Source organism: Nicotiana attenuata, unplaced genomic scaffold (assembly GCF_001879085.1).
Source record: "Nicotiana attenuata strain UT unplaced genomic scaffold, NIATTr2, whole genome shotgun sequence".
Lineage (NCBI taxonomy): Eukaryota > Viridiplantae > Streptophyta > Magnoliopsida > Solanales > Solanaceae > Nicotiana > Nicotiana attenuata.
The window spans coordinates 1,787,386-1,806,988 of record NW_017670241.1 but is presented as its reverse complement, the minus strand read 5'-3'; the positions used below and the strand labels follow the sequence as shown (position 1 = coordinate 1,806,988).

At 37.6% G+C, this 19,603-nt stretch overlaps 1 protein-coding gene across 1 annotated transcript; it reads right to left on the bottom strand.

Annotated features, from left to right (window-relative positions):
* Window positions 1-8,939: 8,939 nt before the first annotated feature.
* LOC109236499 (proline-, glutamic acid- and leucine-rich protein 1-like) lies at window positions 8,940-13,322 on the bottom strand. Its single transcript, XM_019402689.1, has 6 exons — window positions 13,125-13,322; window positions 12,806-12,942; window positions 12,581-12,684; window positions 12,055-12,500; window positions 11,745-11,971; window positions 8,940-9,282 (listed from the first exon to the last, which is right to left on the bottom strand). The coding sequence occupies exons 1-6, from the start codon at window positions 13,320-13,322 to the stop codon at window positions 8,940-8,942; spliced, it is 1,455 nt and encodes a 484-aa protein (XP_019258234.1).
* Window positions 13,323-19,603: the final 6,281 nt, after the last annotated feature.

The window sequence follows — 19,603 nt, the reverse complement described above, 5'->3', positions numbered from 1 at the left end:
ATTACCAAAACCCAAGCCCCAGGCCCACTTCTCGAAACTCAGAAATTTTTACACCAATAGGTTCCTTATGTCCCCACGAGTTCATACATACCAAAAACATCAAAATCCGTCCACAAATGACCCTTCAAATCCCAAATCAAAATCTAAAATTCCAAGCCCTAGTTCTTCCATTTTTAGCTTAAGTTTCCATGATTTTCTAGGTGGAATTCACATAATAATCGAGTTTTTAGTCCAAGAATCTTACCTCCCAATGATTCCCCTTGAATCCCTCTTCAATCTCCTTCAAAAATCTCCAAAAACGGGCAGCTATGGGTGAAAATAGACCCACATTCGCGAACAAGATGAGTTTAAAACATTCTGCCCAGGTCTGACCTTCCTTCTCCGCGTACGCGGTCAAAGCCTCGCGTTCGCGAAGCACAAAATAACGTTGACCAAAAAATCCTCTTACGCAAACGCGAAACAACTCATGCTAACACGATGCCTTACCCGATGACCCTTCGTGAACTCGGTCCAATCATCACAAACGCGATGGGTTAAATCCTACTGAAGCTCAATCCCTCCATTTCTTCTATGCGATCGCGACTACACGCCCGCGAACGCGATGCACAACCTCGCAGCCCTTCGCGAACGTGCCCCATGCCTCGCGAACGCGTAGGCTAAACTCCCATATTCCTCAGCTTACTCTTCGTGAACGCGAGGGTCCTCTCGCGAACGCGAAGACCAAAATGTCTGCAACAGCTGAAACCATTTTCTACAATTTTCCAAACTCCAAAATGATCTGATTGACCACCCGAAACTCACCCGAGGCCCCGGGACCTCAACCAAAAGCACAAACATAACCCAATACCTTATTCGAACTTATTCCAATCATCAAAATACCTCAATTAACATCAATTCACCCAAAACACATCGGATTCAAGCTTAAGTTTCTAAAAATCTTCCGAAATACGCTTTTGATCAAAAACCCAACCAAACCATGTCCGAATGATCTGAAATTTTGCACACACATCCCAAATGACATAATGAAGCTACTGCAACTCTCGGAATTTCATTCCGACCTCTATATCAAAATCTCACCTAACATCCGGAAACGCCGAAATCTCAATTTCGCCAATTCAAGCCTAAACCTCCCACGGACTTCCAAAATGCATTCCGATCACGCTCCTAAGTCCCAAATCACCTAACGGAGCTAACAATATCATAAAATTTCCGATCCGATATCATATACAAACCAATCAAATCTTGGTCAACCTTTCAAATTTTAAGCTTCAAACTGAGAACTGTTCTTCCAAATTCATTCCGATTACTCTAAAAACCAAAACTAACGATTTACATAAGTCATAATATACTACACGGGGCAAGTCATGCCCGAGAACTGGCGAGCAAAGTGCAAAAACTCAAAACAACCGGTCGGGTCGTTGCAAATTTCTGTCTATATGAACTCGTGAGAGTGTGAGGATTCCGAATTTGTAAATTTTACCCGATTCCGAGACATGGGCCCAGGGGGCTTTTTGGGCAATTTTTCTTAATTTTGCGTATTAACTTCGAATTAATTATTTGAATTAGTTACTTGAAGTTATATTTACATTATACAATTACTTTGAATAGATTTGGGCCATTTGGAGTCGGATACTCATGGCAAGAACGTGGTATTGAGTTGATTGAGCTGGTTTGAGGTAAGTGGCTTGCCTAACCTTGTGTGGGGGAACTCCCATTAGGAATTGGTACTGTGATATATGAAATGCCTTGTACGTGAGGTGACGAGTGTGTAGATGTGCTAATTGTTGAAAATCCTGTTTTAATTAAGTAACTACAACTGCGTTTTCTTCCCTGTTTTTACTAATTGCAATTTAAGCCTACTGTTAGCTTAGGGAAGCATGTCTAAGTGACTTAACTGCCTTATTTGAATTCTGTACAGCATGGTAGGCTAGAAATACCTGTTTTACCTTGGTATAAATTTGATTGAATTGAATATTCTTCGTGTTGCTGCTGTGTGTTTCTTTGGGACTACGAGCGATATCCCGGGAGATCCCCCTTGCCTGTTTATTTGGGACTACGGATGTGGTATTCTGGGAGATCCTCCTGTACATTTACATTGGAACTACGGGACTGTACCCGGTAGATTTCCCCAGTACTGAATATTTATATTTGGGACTACGGATGTGGTATTCCGGGAGATCCCCTGCGCGTTATGAGTTGGACCACGGGACGACACCCGGGAGATTCACTAGATATTTATATTTGGGGACCACAGGACAGTATCCTGAGAGATCCCCGGTTGTTATCTCTGTGTTGAGTTGTATTCCTTCTGTAATTATTTTGTCTCTGTTGTAGTTGTTGCTACTCTTTTTACCCTGTGTTACTTTAATACTACCTCTTTTCCTTATATATTATTGTATATGACCGGTAGGGCCCTAACCTTCCTCGTCACTACTCGACCGAGGTTAGGCTTGGCACTTACTGGGTACCGCTGTGGTGTACTCATGCCCTTTCCTGCATATATTTTTCGTGTGCAGATCCAGGTACTCCGACTCAGCCCTACTACCCTTGAGGCGAAGCGATTCTCCAGAGACTTCGAGGTATATCTGCCTCGTCCGCAGACCGAGGAGTCCCTTTCCATTCTCTCTTGTAGTGATAGCCCTTCTATCTTTTCTTTTGATTTAGACATTCCGGAGTTAGAGCATTTTGTCGTATTCATAGCTTGTGATTAATGGGATTTCGGATTTCGGGAGTTGTTCGGTTTTGAGATCTTGTATTGTATATGTTGAGCGGCATCTTAAATACTTTTAGATTTGTTATCTTCGGTTTTTATTAGTTTTTCCGCATTTGTTTCTTTTTTTTCGAAATTGTTAGGCTTACCTAGTCGTAGGGACTAGGTGCTGTCACGACATGTTCACGGAGGGCAAACTTGGGTCGTGACACATACATTTGGTTCTTCGGGGAAATGAGAAAAGCAATTCAAGTCCGTTGTGAACTAGTTTTCTTATTAGATAGAAACCAATCGATCGTAAATGGTATTTGAAAAGTTTATCCTGAAGCTCACCATGGTATCTGCCTCTATCACTTTGAGAAAAATTTAAAGCAAAGACATGCAAAAGCTACGGTAATAAATCTTTTTCAAAGTGCTGCAAGTTCATACAAACGTGAAGATTTTAATCAGTTAATGTCCAAAATCAAAAGTGTTGACAAGAAAACATACAATTACATAATGGAAGAGCCGCTAGAGAGATGGGCTCGATCGTGGTTCCCATGGCGACGTAATGATATGCTGACAACAAACATGGTAGAATCAATAAATTCCGTGTTACTAAAAGTGAGAGAGATGCCTATTTTAAGAAATGTTAGATTTCGTCCAAGAAAAGTTGGGAGAGTGGTTTTATGAACGGAGAAAAAAAGCACATGAAACTTTTCACAAAGTATCAATATGGGCAGAAGAAGAGATGAATAAGAAGATGGACTTGGCTTGCAAAATATTTGTGAGTATATTTATTAACTTCACTATAAACAAGCTGAAGTTTGTTAGTTCATTTGCTAAGACTTCAGCACTAAAATATGCTGATGTTTTTTCCTGCATTCAATATTTTTGTCATGAGCTTTTTCCGAAACTTCAGCACTAAAATATTGAAGTTGTTTAGTTCATTTTTAAAAACTCCAGGAAGCACGTGCTGAAGTTTTCCTCCTGCACTACATAATTTTCTCTTGGATGCTGAAGTTAAATTTAGAAGTTAAACAAGCTGAAGTTTTTTAGTTCATTTGCTAAAACTTCAGCACTAGAACATGTTGAAGTTTTTTCCTGCATTTCAATAGTTTTGTCATGAGCTTTTCCGAAAACTTCAGTAGAAAACGCTGAAGTCGTTTAGTTCATTTTTAAAAACTTTAGGAAGCACGTGCTGAAGTTTTCCTCCTGCACTATGTAATTTTCTCTTGCATGCTGAAGTTAAATTTAGTTCATTTGCTAAAAGTTAATACCAAAAGAGCTTTTTCATGAGCTAAAGTATTCTAGTACATTTGTTAAAACTTCAACTTAAACGTGCTTAAGTTTTTCTTCTGCTTACATATAAAAAACTTCATACTTTTTCTTTTTGAAGCAATAATACACTAATATAGTTTTTTTTACTTTTTTTCCTTCTTAGGTGTTCAACCTTGATTCAATGTTGTTTAGAATAAATAGTGAAGGAATGGAATTCATTGTGGACTTAAAAAAGAGAACTTGTGACTGCTTGGATTCCAACTTGATGAATTGCCCTGTCTGCACAGAATTGCTGCTATTAATAAGAGATATTTGTAGAAACCTTATTACTGCTCAAAATGGTATTCAAGGGAAACATGGTTCAAACATATGAAGGACATGTGAATATTGTGGGAGACCAAAATTCATGAGATATTTCACAAAATGTAGAATCTGAAGTCACAAAACCTCCCGATGCAGAGATTTTACAAGGAAGAAGACAAAAGAAGAGGCATTTCCCTGCAACTGAATCAGTACCATTTAAGTCTACCAAATGCAGCCGCTGTAAATAAATTGGGCATAATAGAACAACTTGCTTGTCTTCTCCACCACCTCATCCATATTCCAAGAAACACGCTGAAAAATACTCCAACATTCAATAATCCTTGGTCTAAATTTACACTTTCATTATTGAATGATATATGTGAAATGTGATTGTTTTTGTAGAAATAAAAAAAAAGCTCTTGGATTGAAAAATACTCTTTTATATATTACTTGAAGTACAAACCACTCATTTTTGTTGCGCGACTTATGGTTTGGTTGCATTTTAAAAAAGTACGCAATGACTTCAGCGAGAAAAAACTGTAAGTGAAATACACATCTTTAACACACACACACACACACACACACACACACAAACATATGTGTAACGAAACTTCAGCATCACTAGACAGAAGTTTTAGAAAATGAACTAAATAACTTCAGCCTATTCTCTCTGAAGTTTGGAAAAAAATCATTACAAAAACTTAAGCATGTTTTGTGTGAAGTTTTATGAAATGAACAATAAAATCTCCGCATATATAACTCTGCCTCTTAAAAGATATAGTTACAGCCTTATATATGCCTATTAACGGGAAAATGTATGCAAAAAAACTGCAGCCTATAAAGTGTGACTATCGAAAGCTATAAACTTCAGATCATAAAGCTTCAAGTTTCTAAATTATATATGCTAACTTCAGCTTATAAGGCATGAAGTTTTATGTTGACATACTATGTTATTACATTAAAATCAAAATGTAACAAGATTTTCATTTATATAACAACACATACACAAAACACGACCAATTATCAAAACATTGACAAAACAAAAAGAAGAGCCATAAAAAATATTAACAAAAAACACAAAAGAAAAATACAAAAAAAAAGATTACAAAAACTAAGCATCATCACCATCCTCAGAACAGTACTCCTCAATTTCTCGATATATCTCATCATCATCCGAATTAGAGATAACTATAGGATACTCGGGCAAAAGACCACAAAGTCCAATGAGATCACACTTCAACTTGTTAAATTCATCACACAACTGACTTTGTTCAACTATTACTCTGTCCATAAGATAAGGAAGACTCTTCAAGCTGTTTTGCAGCTTGGCAAGGTCGTCCTAGATGGGAAACTTAAAACAATCAAACTGCTGGACAATCTTGTCAATCGAGGTTGAATAACCTTCAAAACTGCGTTTGAGATTCAGCATGTTCTGGAATGATTCATCGGCAAATAACTGTGCTCTGATTCTTTCCCAATCAACCTTTATTTGATTCCACTTATGCATAAGATTAGCCACCGGTACGTTACACTTCTGTATAATTTCATCGATTGTAAGCTTCCTACTTCCTAGCACCAGACATTGTTTCTTTTAAAAAGCTAAAAGGCTAAGGATGAATATAAATTTAAAGAAATACAATAGAAGTCTATGGATGAATATGAAATTTTTAAGTGCAGAGATTGTTAATATAGCCAAAGATTGCACCTAATCAATTGAATATCTATAAATGCAAAGCTAACTTTTCACAGCTGTTTACTGTTTTACGTTCAGAGAAATTGAATGTATCAAGATAAGTAGGCGGTAATACAAAACAACTAGGTGGTAAATGCAAAAAAAATAAATAAATGTAACTTCAGCCTTGTAAAGTTTGTAAATTCAATAGTAACTTCAGCCTAATCCACAGTTTTTCAATAGTAAAAAAATAACTTCAGCCTGAAAAGTTTGTAAATGCAATAGTAACTTTTTCAACTCATTTACTGTATGGTCAGACAAATTTAAAGGTAAGATGAAGTAGGTGATAAAAGACAAAAAGTAGCTAGTAAATGCAAAAAAGATAAGTATCAATATAAAAAACTACCAAAACATGCTGAAGTTTTGCCATGCACTCTGACGGTTAGCAATGAGTTTTCCATAAAAATGCTGAAGTTATATAGTTCATGTGCTATGAGTTTCCCATAACAACTTCAGAACAAAAATGCTGAAAAGTTATATAGTTCATGTGCTAAAACTTCAGACCGAAGGTGCTAAAGTTGTTCCGTGCATTCTGAGGGTTAGCAATGAGTTTCCCATAAAAAATTCAGAACAAAAATGCTGAAGTTATATAGTTCATGTGCTAAAACTTCAGACCGAAGGCACTGAAGTTTTGCCGTGCATTCTGAGGGTTAGCAATGAGTTTCCCATAACAACTTCAGAGCAAAAATGATGAAGTTATATAGTTCATGTGCTAAAACTTCAAACTGAACGTGCTAACGTTTTGTCATGCAGTTTGAGGGTTAGCAATGAGTTTCCCATAAAAACTTCAGAAAAAAAATGCTGAAGTTATATAGTTCATGTGCTACAACATCAGACTGAACGTGCTGAAGTTTTTTATTTATTTATTTCCTAACACTACACTAAACATGCAGAAGTTAACACTTCATACTAATATGCTAATATGCTAGTATGCTAAATATGCTAATGAACTTTTCGTCATGTAGTCGACACTTTTTTCCTAAACTTCAGCCTAAACAAGAAGAAGTTATTGAGTTCATGCTGAAGTTTAGCATGCTGAATTTTCACAAAAATATACTTAAGTTCATGATAAAAGAGACAAAAGTATTTGATACAATCCAAGACAACTAAAAGGCTAATTAACGCGAATAGAACAAAAATTTAAAAGGCAGATCATATAATTCACAAAATTAATGTATATTTACAAATTCAATTTTTTGTTCACTTACATCCTTGAGAAAAAAGAAAAAATTTGTTTTTCATTTACAAGTTATTCTCTATCGAAAAAATTCACATACAGTATCTTCATATTCTCCATAGTCATGTCCTAGTTGCTCTTCTGGAGTTTCATAATCGCTATCTTGTTTCACTTTTCATGAGCCCAAAGATTTGCAGCCAATTCTCTCCTGAATGTCAACGCCTGATTTTTATTGAATTTGGAGACATCTTCTTGCTTCAACCGCATATCAATGAACATAAGAGCAAATATACCACAATCAACACTACAAAAAGAATATGAAAAAGAATTGAAGAATAGATAACACAAGAAGAAAAAATAATAAACATAAGATGCATGGTAAAATAGATGCCAAACACATACTTGTTATCCTGTAGGGGTGTGTTCATCCACTTAATTTTAAATTTTGTGTTCATCCACTTAATTTTAAATTTTTCCACAGGATTTTCCCCATAAATTTTATTGTGTGTGCCAAAGTCCAAGCATTTGAGACAGTGTGGGATCAACCTGACATAATTTTGGACATGTTCAACCGCACGCTCATATAGTGTATTGCTGATGGAATCATACACATATATAGTTTTATCTTTAAAGTGCAGAATTCCAAAAAAGTAGTGCGTAGATCTCTGGCCCGACCTTGGCTTAAGTCGAAATGGAAAGAATACTTTTTCGGCAAATGCCCATGTGATAACATATGAAAGGTCAATGCCTCTTACGTAGTTGGCCACCTTTTCACCAGTTGATTCTTCAATAAGCCAAGTAAACTCGGTACGATCCTTAATCTCCACTTCTTCTTCTTCTTCGTAATCCTCACATTCCTATTTTTTGGCTGTCCTCTTTCTTTTTGAATTGCTCTTTTTCCCTTCCATTTTTTTCTTCTCCATTCTCTTTTCCTTCCTTATTCTAATTTTCTCCTTCTGTTCATCTGAAGGATGAACACTAGCGAACTTAGTCATATACTGATCAAAAACTAAATTTGTTACTGCACATCTTGCTTTTGGATAACTTGGAAGGTGATAGCAATATTTTTTGCGCGAGAAATATACGCCCACTTCAATATGCTGCAAATGAATAACAACAAAAGAAAATATGCAGCATGCATAAGTATGAAGTTTAGAAAAAACACATTACAAAACTACAAACTGCATGACAGAACTTAAGCATATTTAGTTTGAAGTGTTAGGAAATAATCTAAAAAACTTCAGCATGTGTGATTTAAAGTTTAGAAAAAAAACTAGAGACTGCATGTCAAAAACTTCAGCAAGTTTAGTCTGAAGTTTTAGCAAATAAGCTAAACAACTTCAGCAGTTTTACATTGCATAAAACTGAAGTTTACCAAATTACAATACAAAAATTTAAAAAAAAAAATAAGCTGATGTTTTGGAAAATACAGTTGAAAACCAATTCGAAAAACAAACTTAATAACTTACTTCATCCGAAAGATCAGAGGTAGTATCCACAAGCTCGGTAAAGAATGACTTTGGAATATCAATTCCAGCTAATCTGAATGGCTTGGAATTATATTCACTGGCATCCGTCTTCAACCAGTCTGTAAATCTTTGCATCAATCCACTGTCTTGATTAACATAATGGAAGGGACACCTTCGTGTAGTCTTTCCTACTTTCCAATCTTGCCCCCTTCGCTTTTGTTTAGGAATGACGTAAGGAGATTACAACCAAATACTCTCCATACGAATCCTTTTCCCTATTTTATCTGGTTATCCTTTTGCTTGCTCTTCTTGCTGTTCCGTCACAAGTAACTGCTGCGGTTCAGCAGCAGGAGAAAAATCCACAGCCATGGTGGATAATACTTGATCAACTCCCTGCTGTTCACGATGTTCTTGTCTCTCTTCACCAACAACATCAGCAGCAAAATTACCTTCTGAACCAGTCCCTTCTGTAATACCCAGCGAAAATGGACACAACTGGAAGTTAGGTGCTTTAGGATTTGTAGGTGATTTAGATTTCTTAGATGCCATCTGTTCAAAAAAAGTAAAAGATAGGAAAAATAACGTCAGAACATTATCAAAAAAATCAGTTAAAACTTTAGCTCTAAGAAAGCTGAAGTTCAGCAAATATAAAACAAAAACTTCAGCTCCTAAATGTGGAAGTTCAGTAAATACAAAACAAAACGTCAGCTCCTATAATGATGAAGTTCACCAGTTATAAAACAAAACTTCAACAAAAACATGCTGTAGTTTTTACAAAAGCAGAACACAAATTCAACTCGAAATAATGCTGAAGTTGATAAAAAATATAACAAAAACACAAAACACAAAACAAAACTTCAGCTCCTAAAATTAAGGTATCCTTGAAGTATTATAAACTTCACACTCTCTCAAAAATTTTAAAAATTTCGACGTCTCCAAAAATCACTGAAGAATTTATAGAATTTTCATCAAAAACACAAACACACGTTCAAAAAAACCTAAAAACACAATCGTAAAAGTAAAACCTAGAAAACTAATGCACTAATCAAAGTAAACCCTAGGAAACTATTTTATCATAAATAAAAAAAGGGAAACGATTCAACTAACATGACTATCAACAAAAAAATCAAAAATTAAATCATAAAAGTAATACTAAAATAAAACCCAGAAAGTTAATGCAATGTACCTGTGATTATACGTAATGACGAAACAGTTGAAAAATCAAGAAGAATGACGAAAACCGTTTGATTTCAGAGAAGAACAAAACAAAAACGCGAAGAACGGGAGAAAGAGACAGAGACAGTAGACTGGCGTATACTTGGAGAGAAAGTAGTCTTTTAATAAAGAAGGGCAAAATCATCTTTTTAAAAGGCTTTTAACAAAAAAACGGGTACGGATGCAAACAGAAAAATAAAGCGGCTACGGGTTAAAAAGGGGCGACCAAATAGGGCACCCCATGCAATTTTTACTTGTAAAATTGAAAAAATAAATATAATTAATGATAAGATCAACAGCTGGATAGTCCCACTCTTCAAAACATCTATAGGGAGCAAAATTGTGTGGCAGATAATCTAGCCAATTATGGAGCTTTGCATGCAAAGGAAACCTGTCTACTTTTGAAAGTCCACCACCGTTTGTTTCAACTTTACATCAACAAAATCAACAAGGGATGCTTAGAAGAAAACAAACACACTTAATGACCGAAATTTGAATGATTAATATTTAAACTTGACACCCAAGGAAGGAAAGGGAAGTTTAAAACAATTCCTTCCTCATTTGAACTCTCTCATAGTTGGACGCCACAAATTAGACCCCTTATATTGGTAACAAATTACAAATAAATTTCAATTATATGCATTAATATCACACTATTTTTTAACGTTGTCAAGTTCTTTGGAGGCCAGCTACCGGTACTGTTCGAAGTAAGCATGAGTGATAACTTAAAATTTTGGTACATACAAGTACTATTAATATATATTTAAATTTATTATAATATCATCAGGCAACTCTTAATACTGTCAATCTATAACTTTAATTTGTAAATGCCAAAAAAATCAACAATTACGTATATAATTAAGGCACTAGCAACATAAATGCAAGACAAACTATAAATAATGGCAGGAAATAGAGAATAAAAGCTGCAAATATTTTATTGATGATTATGGATAAGCTTCTACTCGAGCTAAACTCAAAGGTATTGATACAAGTAAACAAAAGAGCTCGATAGAATATAGTCGACCAGGAACATCTTTAGTAGAATATCATGTTAATTTGAGTGCCCGTATGGATTACTAAAGAACTTAGTTCTTTACCGTGTACCTTAAGCGTAAAGTAAATAAGCAATAAAATGAATAGCGATTTTTACGTGAAAAATTACCCTGCTCAAAAGGTGCAAAAACTACGACCTACCACGTAGGATTTTCTTTTCCAACTCTACTAGAACAATGAGCCAAAATGTACCGATTACAAGACTGTAATTAAATACTCTCCCGTACTCCTACTACTCCTATGTGATTCACAAGTTACTCTAACTTGTAAAGCAAAACACTCACTCCAACTCACTAATTGATTATGACACTTGATTACAACTCAATTTTCTAAAACACATTCACTAGACTGACTCGGGAAGAATACAACACAAGTACTTGACTCGAGTATACAACTTATGACTCTTTAGTTGATGTGTAAAAGGATAGTTCAGAAGTCCAAAGTTGATCATATTTAAACGCTTCAACTTGAGATCTTCTAGGAGTCCTATTCATAGTCAGCTTCCTCTATGATTAGACTCCTACTGTTCCAAGGATTCCACAAGCTTTGGGACTTTTGTATCTGACTGAATTATCTGTATCCTTTTGAGAAACGACCCGTATCACATATAGAAGCCTTCTTCTACCAAACTCGAACCTTGGTAACTTTGAGCTAAAGTTACTATCTTGTACAGACATACAAGTATCAACATGAGGAGCGGTTCCTTTCTCCTAAGGATCTGGTTCTTCAGAACAATTAAGCAGCTACATTGAGGACCTGGTTCTTGACTATCTTCCCATCAAAGTTGAAATTTGCATAGAACTCCACCACAGTAGGAACACATACTGGGGGAAAGCTTTGACAAACATGTGCTTCCACCCCTGTAGCTCAAACTTTTCAACCAATTGAGCAATTCCCTTCTCATCAGTGTTTACAAGAATCTTCCCATTTAGCACTTTTCCGTTCCTGAACTCTGTGATTCGATCAACTGCAGCTGGCACATTCTTTCTTGTCTTACCCTTATTGTCCCTTGCATAAGGGGTAGCAGGTTTTGTAACTTTAGTACCCTTTCTCTTTGGTTTAGAAGATTAGCTAGCAATGCAGAGTCAGACTCATCTTCTCTATCCACCTCAACAACATGTTCCATAATTGAGACCTTCTTCTTTGGCTTCTTTGCACTTCTAGACTCCTTAATGATTTGTGCATCAACAACCTTTCTTTTACTTCTTGTAAGATGAGTTCTGGCAAGAGGAGCCACTTCTTTCCTTGTTGGGACTGCTAACTTTGTAGCTTTCATAGGGGTCTTTATGGGTTTCTTCCCTACTTCAGATAGTGGTATATCATCTTTATCACTGCTAACTTCTTCATCTACCGTGAAAGTAGTTAGTAGAGATCCAAGTTCTTGGGCCCTTGTCTCTTCACCAGTTTCTTCTGAAGGGGCTATGACACTGTTCCCAATGGTCATGGAACCTTCAGATTCCTCACTCACATTCCCATCTTCTTTCTCACTCTCTTCATAACCTCCTTCACTCTCACTTACCTTTTCTTGATCCTCGCCCTCACTTTCAAAGTCATCCTCTTCTTCACCATGATTTTTTTCTTCTGCAGAATCATTAAGTTGTTCCCCTGTCTTATCATCTGTATCTCTCTCCTTCTCATCTCCAGTGCTCCCTCATTCTCACTCTTTTCTTCTTCAATTGCGATGTTTTGAGCATCATGCTCCTCATGACTGTTCACAACTTCTTCTTCTTTTTCACTCCCATCATCTTTCTCATCCTCAGTCCAACTAAAAAAAAGGCTATCAGAAGCTCCTTTTGCACAAGTTCTTTACTTACTTCCCCCTCAACCACAGGCTCCACAGTAATAGTATCTACGTCCTTCCCCAGATCACCTACACCCTTTTTTACAGTGAATTTCTCCTTTTATGGCTTCTCACCGTGGGTGGGAGAGTATCTAGAGGTGCAACATCTACAACAGACACCAAAATATCTAATTTAGAAGGAGGATGTTGTACCTGATCAGTAATGACTGGAACTGATTCCCCCTGAACCACAGATTACTTGGCTACAGTGTTACCCTGCGTAGCAGCATCAAGCACTTTCTTGACAGATTTTCTTTGAGTGGCCTTGACCTTTGTTGACTAGAGGTATTTTTCGTAGTAAGCTTAGGTTCATGGGTGGTTGGTTTTGGAGGATGAGGTATAATGGAGGTGGGGATGATAAGAACAGCAGGAACAGGGGATGATGATGTAGGTATAGTGGAGGATATCGAAGGAGAAGGAGCAGGTGTGGGTGTGGGCAGGTGTGGGTGTGGGTGCCCTTGATGACTTGCACGTTTCTTTGATTTGGGCTTCATGTTTTTGGGTTTTGCCTCAGCCTTGGTTGAAGATTTGGCTTTAGAGGGGGTTTGACTGGCTTTAGGCATGGTGATCTGATAAGAGACTCGAAGAAGAGAAAAGGAGAATTAGTTCTTGATAATTGCTCTTGATTCTTGCTCAGGGTTTGAGAGAAACAGTAAGGTCTGAGAAGCTGATCATAAGAGCCTTTTAAAGACGTTACTCCTGATTTGACTGGACGAGAGATGGTGACCGAATTTAAGTTCAAATGGGTCTTTTATAATGGTTAATTTGACTATTAGGATTTCAGTAGTAATTGAACTCTAATTGCACTAGGATTCCCGCTTACTCTTTGACAAGAAGACGAATGGAAGTGATTCCAATGGAATTAAAAGTCTGAGCATAGCAATACTTTTCGGATATAAAGTCCTAGTGACTTAAGACAGTATGGCACGTACCTGAGTCAAAGAACCAACTTCTTAGCAATTCCTTATTTGTTTCTACAATAAAGCTTCAACACTACTTATTAGAATCATACAACACAGTTATCAACAAGATTTTCCAAGCAAGTGTGTGAGCTTAATACAAACAAAGTTTAATCAAACATATTGTACTTAATTATCTACATCTAATTATGCCTTTTCTAGCCAATCACTTCATTCAACTTAGTGGGAAGAGTTGATTAGACCTAGTTCTAGTCTATTCCTTTCAAAGTGATCCCTACTTAGAGCTTTAGTAAAAATATAAGCAATTTGATCTTCAGTTTAACAAAAGTTAATTGAGATATTCCCCTTTTCAACATTGTCTCTGAGAAAGTGATGTCTAATGTCAATGTGCTTGGTTCTTTTGTGCTGACATGGATTTTTAGCAATGTTTATGGCACTGGTGTTATCACAAAAAATTGGAACACAATCAACAAATATACCATAGTCCCTTAGTTGTTGTCTTATACATAGCAACTAAGAACAGCAGGATGCTGCTGCCACATATTCAGCCCCAGCTGTAGATAAGGTCACTGCGTTTTGCTTCTTGGTTCCCCAAGACACCAGACAAGAACCGAGAAAATGAGTTGTTCCTGAAGTGCTTTTTCTGTCAACATGAAAACCTGCATAGTTAGCATCAGCATAACCAACTAGATCAAAGCTATACCCTCCGAGATACCATAGATAGAGGTTAGGGGTCCCCTTAGATATCGTAGTATCCTTTTGACAGCCTTTAGGTGAGATTCCTTAGGATTTACCTGAAATCATGCACATAATCTCACATTGAACACTATATCAGATCTGCTTGTTGTGAGGTACAACAGTGACCCAATCATTCCTCTATATAGTTTATGTTCCACACTTTTCCCTTCTTCATCATGGTCCAGCTTTGTTGCAGTTGCAATGGGTATGTCAATGGACTTAGAGAAGTCCATGTTGAACTTCTTTAGTAGTTCTTTGATATATTTCTGCTGATGTATCATGGTTCTCGTAGGTGTTTTCTTGATTTGCCGCCCCAGAAAGAAGTTCAATTCACCCTGCATTCCAAACTCATTTCCCATCATCTCAGCAAATTCCTTGCATATTGCTTCATTTGTAGCCCCAAAGATAATGTCATCCACATACACTTGCACAATCAGAATATTCTTCCCTCTACTCCTTAAAAATAGAGTGTTGTCCACCTTTCCTATTACAAAGTTGTTTGCTAAGAGGAATTTTAAGAGCCTTTCATACAAAGCTCTTGGAGCCTGTTTCAGTCCATAAAGAACTTTATCTAGTTTAAACACAGTCAAGAAATTCTTCACTTTCAAATCCAGGAGGTGGTTTGACAAACACTTCCTCCTTCAGATAACCATCCAAAAAGGCACTCTTTACATCCATCTGATATAAGGTGAACACCATGTGGGCAGCAAAGTCAATCCTCTCCTCTTGATTGTATCCCTGAACTACCAATCTGGCCTTGTTCCTTATGATATTTCCTTGTTCATCCAACTTGTTTCTGAACACCCATCTGGTACCTATGACTGTTCTGTTCTTGGGTTTCTGTACCAAGTTCCAGACCTTGCTTCTCTCAAACTGATTTAGCTCTTTGCATAGCTATGAACCAGTCTGGATCCTTTAGAGGCTCTTTGATGGTCTTAGGTTCAACCTGTGAGAGGAATGTTGTGAGTGCACATAGATTTCTTAGAGAAGACCTGGTTTGCACCCCTGTATTTGGATCAGAGATGATTTTCTCAAGAGGATGTGAACTTTTATGCTTTCATGGTTTGATCTATATACCCAGAGAAGATTCACCCGAGGAGTGACCCAAAAGAGCAGGTTCAGTGGGTGTGGCTTCATTAGTCTGGTTAGTAGTTAGAGTAGTTCTTCCTTTTTCTTGTTCCTCATGATCATTGTCATTTTCTTAATGGTTTTTAGATCCATCTTCATACTGAGGTTCAGATTCCTTTGTATCTCCATCACCAATTGATAGAATTTAAGGATCTACCAAACTCTATAGAGAACCAGGTTCTCTATCAGGTTCAACAGAGCACACGCACACTGCAATAAATAAATGACAAGAGGAATTTTACGTGGAAAATTCCCAGCTCAACGGGATTAAAAACCACGACCTACCCTTGTAGGATTTCAACTTCACTACTGAGCAACTTTTAGATTATAACCTATGCAACCTAGGAATTAACCTCTTAATCCCTAACTAACTTGTAATACTATATTACAAGCTACTTTGTTATAACTCTATTACAAAGACTTTACAACTCGACTAACTCTAGCCAAGACTCAAACACAAGGGTTTAAGATTTACAAAGGGTTTCCTACAGAATATTTCTAAACAAGCTAAGTAGGAATTTGACTTGAAGAACTATTACAAAGTTACAACTCAACTAAGGACATACAATAACTTGATGTGGGAACTGGTCCGTAGTTGTTTTGTTCTTTGTTCTTGATGCACTTGAGAATTGCTTGCTGGATAATCAATCACGTGAGAGAGCTTGAGTAAATTCTCTAACTGTTCAGGTGATTTTTGTTTTACCTTCGTTGATGTTAATAATACACGTGTGACGTCACTTACAATGATGTAATCAAGGTAGGTAAAAAGCCTTCTTCAAAAAGTTGACTGCTGCACTGTTCTTGTACTATAGCGTGTTCAGGCAGTAACTTTTCCAGCTAAAGAGTTGACTTCGTATAGTTACCTCGGGAGCTAGTAGCGACCTGTTCTCTCAGTTGTTCCTTCGACTCTGAAGAGTTAAACCATATCCCAAACTGGAACCTTTTGATCTTAAGGTCTTGAGAATGTGTAACAGGTTACTTATCTGGTTCTTGGTAGTAAGTTTATTAGATCATCAAAACATAAAACAAGATACTTGTAAACAAGGTACTTGTAACCTATCAGTTTCCCCCTTTTTGATGATGACAAACTCATAATTAAAAATCCCAAAAAGAGCCACACAGAACTAGACAGTGAAGCAGAAAGACCTTAAGTTTCCCCCTGAATCTGCTTTCCCCCTTAATTAGTGCACATCATAATACAATCATAAAACAGTTATGCAATTATTCTTCCCCTTTTTGGCATAATAAAAAGATCAGTAATAGGCTTTTAAGCAATAAAGAAGTCCAGCTTTAAGTTAACTCATGCCACTTATGTGCACACAATCATGACTAAAAATAGAGCATAATAGCAAGGTATAAATACCAAAAAGGGAAAAGCTTGCATTAACATAATTTGGATTTTTCAACAGGAGCAGAGTCAATGTTACTGCAACATTTAGAACAATCAACAAAAAAAAATTACCACACATATCATCATAAGAACTGACACTGAGGGACTTGACCATAAACTAGATCATAGATTTGACACTGAGGGGACAATATTTAGGGAGCACTGGAAATAAGAGGCTTGGAGGCAGAGGCAAGGGTTTGGAGGACTAAATCCATTCGAGCATTTGCTAATATTTGCTCATTGAGAAGTCTCTCTTTTAGGTCCCCCACTTGTTTCCTGAGCTCAGCGTTCTCTTTTGTCAGACGAGCAACCTCTTCACTTTGAGAGCTACTGGAACCAGGTGCCTCTTGCAACTGACTTAACTGAGTCTCAAGGATAGCATTCCTTGCTTTCAATTGCCTTATCTCAGTAGTAGCACTGTTTTGAGCATTAATCAACTGAGATATGGTAGAAGTGCTTCCAACTCCTCCAACTTTCTCAATACAGTCACATTCTTCAAGGGTAGCTTTGGAGAAAGTTTGCTTCTTGGTGTTCACTTTAGCTGGTCCCAGAGGAACCTTGAAATGCTCAAAGACCTTGGTGAGAAGGAACCCATATGGCATCCCATGATTACCATCTTTAAAGTCTGCCACTTTATTCATGTGATCTATCATGATCCCAGACAGATTGATGGTAGTGAAGTTGTCCAGTGCTTCCATGAGGAATAGGTCTGCACGGGAGGTGATAGATCTTCTCTTAGCTCGAGGCAGCAATACTTTGTTCACCATCTCAAATAGCAGTTGGTATACAGGAAGTAGGGCCTTCTTCTGAACACGTTCCCCTTGCTGAACTGCTTTGTCCTTTAAGATTGCGTTTCTGAAGTTTTGAGAACAGGTTCCCTGAACACTGGACAACCCTTCAGCAGGCACACCAAGAATAGACCCCAATAAAGTAGAGTCCATTACCATATCAACTCCATCCACTAGCACACAGATGTGATCATCCTCAACCTTGAATAAGTCGGCATAGAAACTTTGAACTTCCTCCTCATACACCTTTGGAGCATCATTTGTGAACAAATATGTCTACTATTGAAACTCACAAATCTCAACCAGCTATCTCATACCAGCCTCCTCATATATATCAGGGGCAAATATGCGGCCCCATAGCACCTTTTGGCTCCTTAATCTCTCTTTCCCAGCACTCCTTGGTTCACCAACTCTGGCCCTCTTTGAAGAACCAGGTTCTTCATCAGTATAAGCTATTCTTTTTAGCAGACTTGCGAACATTCTTCTCTCTTTCATCGAACTTCATAGACTTTTTACCCAATTCTTCCATCAAACCAGCACCGGACTCTTCCACTGACTTATCACCAGATTCTTTTACTACATTTTCACTAGAGACAAAATCATCAGACTTGTTCAGATTTTTAGCAGAAACAGAAGATCCCCTTTTTGGCTTGGGGAGACCATGCTTCTGTGAGAGCTTTCTAGTTAAGGAACCAGGTTCCTCAGCTTCTTCCTCATCCACATTCACAACAAGAACTAACTTTTCACTTACAACTTTCCCATCTTTTACCAACTTTCTTCTCCTTGACTTAGCTTAGCTATTCTTGAGAGCAGACTCAGGAGCCTCCTTCCTTTGCAACCTTGTAGTGGGTCACATAGGAGTAGAATCTTGAGCAACCATTGGTCTACGCCTAGTCTTGCTATTGGCAAATCATCGGAATCCTCTTCACTATCCCCTTTTTCTTCTCCGGACACAAACTTTTCCTCAGGCACCACCATACACAACGGCTCAGCATCAAAATGAGGAGAGGGAGAAGGGTCAGTGTTGGCCTAGGGTTTTGGAGAGGACGCCTGAGTTGGATCCTCCAAAGGGGGATCAGGTCCTCCAGCAGGTTCCCCAGTAGCACCTTCCTGTGCTGTTGGTTCAATAGAGCACAAACTCATTACCCTCTCCAACAGTCTTAGACTCTTCCCCCTGAGTCTCAAGACCATCCTCACAGGAAAACTCAGGAGAGAAAGGAGTGTTACCTGTGGACACAGGATCAGGAGCAATCATTGTTTAGTCGACATTCTCGAAACCATCAGTTTGATCTACCTTTGACCCTTCTTCCATAGGAGAACTTGAGATTTCCTGATTTTTGTCTTTGTTAGCAGTATTCTTTTCATCCCCTTTTTCTGGAGAAATAGGAGGAGAGCTCTGGGCTACAAATAGTTTGGGAGTCGAGACTTGGCGACTCTTATGAGAACCAGAACTCGTTTGGGTATGAGAGGAGACAAAATGTGGGGGTGACTCTGTCCTAGGGTTTTGGCTAGCAGTAGTATGGAGAGAGGATTCTAGTGTTGGTGTTTCAACTGGTGCGGACTCAGTGGGGGTGTTTCTTGGAACACTAGAGGTTATTTGATTTTCAGCTATGGTGAGAAGAAGAGAGAGGATTTGGTAGGCTGAAGTGAGAAAGATGAAGAAACAAGTTTGAAGTGTTGATGCGAAGGGTGTTATGACAGTGATAGATGTATTTCGATGGATGAGGGACTGGTTAGAAAGGGCGGCAATTTTTGGGGAGTTGGGTTGATTATTAACGGGTGAGACGTTTGGGTTCAAAAGACACAAGACTAAAAACTAACATGCTGATGATGTGCACTTGTTTTAACCGTTCAAAAATTGTTCATGAGAGAACAAAGAA

Bases quoted from the DNA above. Each gene is read 5' to 3' on its own strand.
- LOC109236499 (XM_019402689.1), bottom strand. From the start codon at position 13,322: ATGCCTAAAGCCAGTCAAACCCCCTCTAAAGCCAAATCTTCAACCAAG. The intron at 12,943-13,124 runs GTTCTTATCATC...TCTGTGGTTCAG, and splicing joins CATCATCCCCTGTTCCTGCT to GGGGAATCAGTTCCAGTCAT. The intron at 9,283-11,744 runs GTATGTGTTCCT...GCTGAACTTCAG, and splicing joins TTTGTCAAAGCTTTCCCCCA to CTTTCTTAGAGCTAAAGTTT.